A 9060-nucleotide genomic window follows, 5' to 3' on the forward strand; every position below is an offset into this window, starting at 1 on the left:
AGGGACAACAGGGGACAACACTGGATAGTCTTGTCTCAACCCTTGACCCAGAACCAAACAACCTAATTTGAGGGATCGTCCCATCACATCTCGTCCTGTCATTGCAACCAAACGCAAGGACATGTGGAGAATGAAGGGTAAGGCCGCTGGCCTGTTGGGCGGCTAGGAAAAAATTGAACTTTTTCTCTCTTTTTTAACAAAAGAATATACATGTATCCGAACTCTAAGATTAAGGTTTAGGCGCGGTGTAAATGGACCAGTCTAAAGTGTTATTTTAGCTTTTGGTTTTATGAAATAGAGAATCGAATTGGTCGATTATTAATTTGGTTCCGGTTCTAGGTAGTTGGCCTGGTTTATTTTGCAGAAATTAATTTTGTTGTCGAGTTTTAATAAATTTGCTTGGAGCAAATCGCAGGACTGGGTTGACTTTCCAAGTTCACAGTTGCTTACATCGATTAACTTTAAACAGGCATGAGACTCGATATTTCACAGAATAAATAAATTCCAAATTATGCGAGACGGATACAACATCGAAATTATGATATACATGGAGGCGATGTCATGTGCCGTTAACGTGGGTAAGAAATTGTGCGTTGTCCACACAGGTTTACACCTGTCACGTGTCATGATGTCCGGCCATAGAGAGACATCTACATCACAGGTGTGGAGGGATTCGGGATGAAGTTTAAGGAACAAAAATCGGTTTCAAGTGTTAGGGTTCAGGCGAGGGGTAAATGGCCGAACTGAAATGCTATTAGTTACAATAATATAAACTATGTGATTTAGTTAAAATCGGACAAATATTTGTCTATTATATGAACTCATTTGATTTCTCTGTCTAGTATAGCACGCTAGAGAACAATCCCACTAATTAATCTTGCACATGATTTTTTGGTAACGCAAGCGATTTGGATTATATAAAAAATATCAGACATTTTTCCCAAAATTGCATTAACTTAATCGAGCAACACAAACAAGCATAGGACTTATCATTTCATAAGACAATTTTAATCCCAACTTTGAGAAATCTTTGGAGTAGTCTGAATTATCGGGAATGAATATGACATAGATTCTATTCTCACCGATCTATACTCGTTGTCGAACGAGAGGTTGAAAGAGAAATGACCTTTACCACTTTCTCTAAATTGATTTTGATGATTGATGACCGTCACAACCTAATAGACTAACTAGTTTGCCTAGTCGATTGATTCTCAGGTGCATAAGTCCAAATATCTTAGTTCTAAGTCGACTATCCGGAATACCGTAGATTATTTCGGACATGAGAGCTTTTTTGGAGAATTCACCTATGTGCAAACCGTCCAGGGCCTTCCGATGGACCGTCAATGACACCTCGGGGAGAAACTATACAAATCACCGAACCTCTACTACGGACTGTTCGAAGGAGAGAAGAGTATCGTTATGGACCAAATGTGGACCGTCCGCCCATTGGAAATCAGAGAAATCTGAAGGTGTCGGGTTCGGTAAAATTCTTTTTTAGCGTTCTCACGGACCGTCTGGGGTTCACGGTCAAACCATCCGCGATTTCTTTATCTAACATTTGATGACGAATTTAATGCACTTATAGCCATTGATATAGGCATTACTACTGACTATTGTGTTTCCAACCGTTGATATGCATGGGCGGACCATCCGCAAGTGGCAGAAATGTTGGCAATGGCTAGAAAGTGGTTGGTGGCTATAAATACAACCCCAACTACCTCCATTCAATACATCTAAGCAATCCAACTCCCACATTCATTGCAAAGAGCTAGAGTTGTAACACCCCGTCCAATCCTTGGACCGGCGGTACTTACTCCTGACAGCTCTCTAGCATCATATATCGTCCCCACAGACCAACACGAGTCTTTTGTGTGCACTTTGTCCTCACTCATGCGCACCCGAGAAAACTTCCTGGTCGGTCACCCATCCCAAATTGCTCCAAGCCAAGCACGCTTAACTTGGAGGTTCTTTCGAGATAGGCTTCCGGAAAAGAAGATGCACCTTGTTGGTATGAGTACACTATTAATTCTATTAAGCCTTGGGCCAGGATATCATCATCCTAGGGGCCAGGATATCACAATCCACCCCTTAGAAGACCGACGTCCTCGTCGGCCAACCCCAATACAGGAACCTCCCCTCTTGGCCATGTCTGTGTGTCTAGTGTCGTCATATGACATGCCATGTGGCCACTCCGGGCCCACATGCGCCATGCGCCATATACCCGAACCCCCTAGCCTACACACACCCATGAAACCTCGAGGGTCGGCTCTGATACCACTTGTAACACCCTGTCCAATCCCTGGACCGGCGGTACTTACTCCTGCCAGCTCTCTAGCATCATATATCGTCCCCACAGACCAACACGAGTCTTTTGTGCACACTTTATCCTCACTCATGCGCACCCGAGAAAACTTCTCGGTCGGTCACCCATCCCAAATTGCTCCAAGCTAAGCACGCTTAACTTGGAGGTTCTTTCGAGATAAGCTTCCGAAAAAGAAGATGCACCTTGTTGGTATGAGTATACTATTAATTCTATTAAGCCTTGGGCCAGGATATCATCATCCCAGGGGGCCAGGATATCACAAGAGTTCACTCCAAAGTCTCACACAAGCATCAAAGATCCTCCAAGTGCAACAATTGTGATTGTGTTCATTAGTGATTAAGTGCCTTGTGAGAGATTCTAGAGAGTATGAGCTAGTGTTTTATTTGTCGCACTTTGTTGCTTGGTTTCTTGATTGTGATTTCTTCATCTCCTTCTAAACTTTCAAGTGACTTGTAAAGCTAGCAAGAGACACCTAATTGTGTGGTTATCCTTGTGAGATCTAACTGACCCTTGAGATTAAGAAGCAGCACTCAACCGGTCTAAGTGACCGTTTCAGAGAGGGAAAGGGTTGAAAGAGACCCGGCCTACGTGGCCTCCTCAATGGGGAGTAGGTTCTTCAGAACCAAACCTCGGGAAACAAATCATTGTGTTCATTTGTGTTGAACATTACCTTGCGATTTGATTCTACCTCTCCCCTCTCTCTAAAGTTCTCTTGCTTATCTTTTTGAGTTAGCTCCCAAAGTAAATCTGCACATTGATTGAGCAACTCGTGGCAAGGAGAACCATCTTCTGCACTCTGATTTCATTATTACTCGTTCTAACGCTAACTTCGGGTGAAGTTCATGTTCAAAGTTTATAATTTTCAGGTTTTGCCTATTCACCCTCCTCTATGCAACTTTCAATTGGTATCAGAACCCGGCACTTCATTAGTCTAACAACTCAAAGTGATGTCGGGTGAACACGCCAAAATGAGTCGGCCACCGGGGAAAAGCCCAGATCTTTGGGAAAGAAGCATGAAGCCAAGACTCTGTTAAAGGAGACCAAGATATCCAGCGACAAGCATAAGGAGGACAAAGAAGAATCAACTAGTTCCATCAACTTACACAAGAAGAAGGGCGACAAGATGAAAACAAGATGAATAAGGTGGTCTACTACGAGACCGACTCATCCGCGCCCTCAACCTCCGACATCGAGTCAACATCTTCAAAGCGCCAAGAGCGTAAGAAGTGTAGTAAGATTCCTCTTTGCTATCCTCACATTTCTAAACGTGCTCCTTTACTTTTTGTTCCCTTAGGCAAACCACCATTTTTATGGTGAAGACTATTCTATATGGAGTGCAGGCTCCACAGGTGGGCGATGAGGATTTTGACTCCAATGAGGTCGCCCAAGTGAGGCACTTCAACTACCAAGCCACCTCCATACTCCTCGTTTCCTTGTGTAGGGAGGAGTATAACAAGGTGCAAGGGTTGAAAAGTGCTAAAGAAATTTGGGACATCCTCAAGACGACACACGAAGGGGACAAAGTCACCAAGATCACCAAGCAAGAAACAATTGAGGGTGAACTTAGTCGATTCGTCCTCAACAAAGGTCAAGAGCCACAAGCCATGTACAACCGGCTCTTGGCATGATATCCCTTAGTGATACTGAAATCCCATTGGGTGTCGCAATGTAGTCTGATCCATTGAGCATGTTGGCTTGTATACTTGTTAACACTGCGACTTCTGAGAAAGTTGTTGTTTCCAAAGAGATTTAGTCTTCCTTAGCTTCGCCTGTTTCAAGCTTCCTCACCGACCTACAGGTAATTTTTCTAGGTGTCTGTTTCTTTGTCTCCTTTGCCGATTGATATATGATTGTTTAGCTCTCTTATGTAGAACGTGATGGATCAGGTCACTTCTTTGTTGCTCTCGCAGTGAGTTAAAGGAACGATCTGTTCAAATCCTCGAGAAGTTATCGTCTTTGCAATAGTCTAATGTTGTTGTACTTTGGAAACAACTTGCTAAGTTAAAGGCTTCCCAAGATGCACAAAACGCTGGTAAGGTAGTCGCTTCTATACACTCGGTCTCGTCACCTGTTCATTTGGTCGACTGTATGTAATGCCTTGCAACTGCGGTTAGGCGACATTCTGATCTTGATGAGAGACTAACTCGGATCTAGTTCGAGCTCCGCTAGGTTATAGCATTCCTTGACGACACTTGGGAGGCAAATAGATCATTACAATGGAAGCTTAACATGGAAAAGGAGAACCATGAGGTAACCCACCAAGAACTTTGTGTAGCCTACTCCATGCTATGGACCCACTACATAGAAATATTCCGATCTGCAGGACGAAGTGCAGAAACTGAGGGCGGAGATCAATCAATAGACGAAACAGATCCAGTCCTTGATTATCTCTCGCAATAATCTGGATGTGCTACACAAGAGCATTGTAGATTCCCTCACCACTCTTGAGAGAATTTATAAGTTTACCATGGTTGATCTTCAAAAGAAGAGGACTGAGCTTGAGAAATCCCAAGTTGTGGTGAAGAAACTAGACAACTTGCTGGCCTCTAAAGATTCTGTCCTCAAAAACATGTGTGCCTCATCAAAGACACAATCTAAAGATTTGGAGGTGTTGAAGCATAACATTGGGGTCTTAAAAAGCGACTGTAAGGTACTGAAAGGCTACTTATGACAAAGCTATGAACTGATACGTGCAGCTCGACTGCTTGTAAAGAAATCCACGGTTATTGTCCCTGAGGATATTGCCATGGTCATTCCTTTAATGGTAGACCTTGATACAGGAGCTTCTGCCCAAGATAGGTCGGGGTCTGCTCCTGTTCTAAAGGATGGCACTGCTTGACTACTTGCCCTCTGCGTATTGTGTTTGTTTTAGTGTTGTTGAATACTTGCCCTCTACGTAATGCGAGCATATGAATTTCCTTCTTTTGAAACAAGGAGCTTAGGATTTTGCTTTGTTCTATGTGGGAGAGCATGTAGTCGCGGCTTGAGTTGGGCGCCCACTTAATCCAATTGCTCTATTGGTAGAAACTTTTGATTTAACTGGTGGGTACATGCAACTTAATATAATATCAGATCTGAAGGTCTGGAGTTTGAATCTTGGTCATTGCAATTAAATAAAACAATTGTTGTTTGCACCTTATAGAATCATTGTATTTTTTATCAATCTTAAAAAAATACTGGTCATGAAGTGTATTTTGCGACTCTTGAAGATGTTCTAATCCTTGTTCCTTAAATGTTGTTTGTTCCCATGATGGACACGGAATGGGATAAGCGACTTTCAGAAGCCAAAGTTCGTTCTCTACCACTACATTACACCGTGCAGCTTTTTATGTTATACCAATGAGCGATATTTTAAATATATAGACCATAGTAATGTACGGGCAACTAAATGACATAGCCTACCTTTACCTACATTTAACCAAAGCCTACCTTTACCTACATGATATTCATTTAACCATAGTAATGTACGGGCAACTAAATGTCATAATTTCGAAGCATCTGCACATACGGCAATTTCGATTTGATTTTAGCAGCATAGTAAATTCAGGAAAGTTTTTGAAACTTGGATGCTCATCGCAATCTCATGTTCACCTTTAATCTGACTCCCTAAAAGTGCTTCACAAAGCGGTAGAATTTATTGATTATATATCCAAAATGAAAAGGAGTCTTGTAACCGGAGATTTGAACATTCTACTGTAACAATTCAATTTGGTCTCATAATACTCGCATTGAAGTTCAGGAAGATCCTGAAAAAATCAAAGCTTTACCACACGTCCTGTTCCGCAGCAATGTTTCTCTTTCCCACTAACCAGTAGACTAATCTGAGAAAAATGTGCTAACATTAAACCTGAAACTGGCTTAAGAAGGGATAGCGGCTCAGGTTGCCGTGACGAGATCCTTGTAGCATCTGATGGCGTCCCGGGTGTCTTCGTACCCCGCAGCGACGTCCAAGAACGCCGTCATCCTCTGCAGTTCCTGGTCGTTGTCATCATCCACGAACGGCGCCACCGGGACGGCGTTCTCCGGCTGCAGGGCGTAGGCATTGGGATTGTCGTCGATGATGACAGCGCGGTCCAGCGCCCGACCGGTGGCGGCCAGATCCTTGACGAGCGTCCCGTCACCGGCGTCGCGGCAGGCGCCGCGGTAGAGGCGGTGCGCGAACACCTCCCCGTCTGGATCCAGGCGGTCGAGCACGAGGGAGGCGTACTCCTGCAGCCCGGCGGTGAAGACGACGACCTCGAAGGCATCCGCCGCCGCGCGGAGGAACGCCTCGACACCCGGGCGCTTGACGACGTAGAAGGTGACCGCATGGCCACCTATGACGGGGCGCACGGTGAAGTCGAACCGCGAGGGCGGCGGCTCCGTCTGGGAGTGGATGAGCGTCTCGTCGAGGTCCAGGAACAGCGTCCGCCTCCCTGGCGACGGCGGCGGCGGCAGCGCCGCGGACTGCGCGCGGACCGCGGGGTTCTGCGAAGGCAGAGGCAGAGGCGGAGGCGGAGGCGGAGGAGCCGAGGAGGAGCGGAGGCGCTGGAACCCCGCGGAGGCAGCGCGGCGCTTGCGCGAGCTGCCAAGGACGGCGAGGCGGGCGAAGAGCTTGAGGAGGCGGCGGCGGCAGGAGCGGATGGAGCGGTCGAAGGAGGCGGCGACGGCCGTGGGCGCAGACGCGAGCGACTTGAGCGGGCTCCCGCGGCGCTTGGCGGTGGCGGGGGAAACACGGCGGCGGAGAGCAAGGCAGCGACGGGCCACCAGCGTCGGGGACGACTTCGGCGGGGTGACGCTGCCGATGCCGGTGCCGGTACCGGTCTTGGGCGACGGCCGCGGCTTTGTGGGCGTCCTGGACACCATCTCGCGGTCGCGCCTTCCGTCCTCGAAGGGGTGGGGGTGGCTGCTGTAAACCTGTACCGCTAGGTCCGCTACTGCTTCTGCTTCACCGCGCCAATCGCTGGTGTAGACTGTGGTGGACTAGTGGTACTGGTGCGTTACCCGGGCGCTGGCCGCTGGGGAGGAGCATTTGGGTTTTTGTGGAGGGAGACTATGCAACGGTCGAAAGCGGAAGTGGAGAGCAGATTTCGTGCGCGATGTGATTTGATTTCGGGGGCGTGCCCAACGGTCGACCTTTGGAATTGGGCCAATATCTTCGTTCTCCCTACGTTAAAAATAGCTTCGGCTCGTCATCTCTCTATATAAAAAACTTTTTCCTCTTCAACCATTTGGTACAGTTTCTCTTACTCTAACGAAGCCGTTGTCGAATAACACCTCAAATCCATAAGTTCAAAAACATTATAGTTTAACCATTTTCATTAGAAAAGAAAATATTTTCGAATAATTAATATAGTGATACAACGGAGTTTAACAATTTCGTGAATATTTAAAATCTATCAAGAGATTGATGTATTTATTATTGTAGCATGATTTTTTTAGTTAATACATCATAAACATTTTTATTTGTATTTATTCTTTTGTTAAGACCAATTCATTTAAATAATAGCTTCTTTCCTAAAAGTAGGGAATGGAGAGCTGAAATACCATCTAAGTAAAATGTGAATAGACTCCAAAATCGTTCCTAAGGGATGCAGAGTCAGGATGTGTATTGGAGTGCGTTTTTTATCTTCGGCATACATTTGCATACTCCATCACATCATTTTATGTATTCATACAAACATACATTAGACATCTATATCTTCATCGCATCATGACATATCTCATAAGTCAGAGAAGGTTCCTGTTTTCAATGTGAAGATGCTTCGTTATAAACGAAGATTGTTAGCAGGAAAAGAAGGGAAAACGCTTCATTATGTATGAGCGGGTCATCTTTTGATTTTGGTCCAAAGGTGCTTCGATGTGAACGAAAAGAAGGGAAAGTGTTTTTCGCCTTCGGCTCAAAAAGTTGGGAGCATCGGTTTCGTCCATAGTAAAGCAAACAACAGTTGGACAAAAGGTAAAAGCAACATTACAAGGTATTCATAGATATTTACAAAACATTTTACATTCAATCTCTACTTCTCGTTGAATACAATGTTTTCTGAACAAAGAAGCCCTAAAAGTGTTTTTCAGTCATTAGAGCAAGATAGAAAAGCTTCCGAAGCTTTCTTCAGATCGCCAGAGCAAGCTTCGGCTCTTCGCCAACATCGCCCTAAAAACAAGGAAAAGGTATTGAGGAATATAATAAGAAAAATCTAAAATAAAAACAAGAAGGTAAAGAGATTTTCTATACTTTGTCAAGTAAGGCACGAGCTTCGTTCCGAGCAATCTCTCGGCCGCCTTTAGCCCAGATCTGAGTAATGAATTTGTTGCCTATGCTGCTGGCTTTGGCTGGAATATTAACTAGGTTAGACGGTGAAAAACTGAAGTTGGGAGAGGGTAACACCTGAATTTGGTGGATATTAGAAAAGAAATTTTATACCCCCAAATTCTGGGTGTTACACCTGAATTGGGTTAGGGGACAATTGACAATACATTTAAGAGTTATATTTTCCCATTTGTCTCATTGTTGTGCCCTAGATATTCTATGTTTGCCACCTATCAGAACCCAATTAGCATCTTGTCGTTTGGTTTCTAAAAGAGTATGGAGAGCATGTGTGTATGTGCAAGGGACATGGGGTGATTGACTCATTATGGGAGTCTACGTGGATGATCTTGTGATCAAAGGGACATAATGGCATCAACTAGTCCAAGGCAGGAATGATGAAGATGTTCAAGATGAGCGATCTAGGGCTCATGTACTACTACTTGGGTCT

At 44.9% G+C, this 9060-nt stretch overlaps 1 protein-coding gene across 1 annotated transcript; it reads right to left on the bottom strand.

The window, feature by feature from the left end:
* Positions 1-6033: 6033 nt before the first annotated feature.
* LOC100502375 (uncharacterized) lies at positions 6034-7366 on the bottom strand. Its single transcript, NM_001357790.1, has one exon. It carries the CDS (start codon positions 7166-7168, stop codon positions 6200-6202), a length of 969 nt encoding a protein of 322 aa, NP_001344719.1. The 5' UTR covers positions 7169-7366; the 3' UTR covers positions 6034-6199.
* Positions 7367-9060: the final 1694 nt, after the last annotated feature.

The sequence above is a fragment of the Zea mays genome, chromosome 8 (genome assembly GCF_902167145.1).
Source record: "Zea mays cultivar B73 chromosome 8, Zm-B73-REFERENCE-NAM-5.0, whole genome shotgun sequence".
NCBI classification, from domain to species: Eukaryota; Viridiplantae; Streptophyta; class Magnoliopsida; order Poales; family Poaceae; genus Zea; species Zea mays.

Coding starts and splice junctions, on each gene's coding strand:
- LOC100502375 (NM_001357790.1), bottom strand. CDS start 7,168: ATGGTGTCCAGGACGCCCACAAAGCCGCGGCCGTCGCCCAAGACCGGT.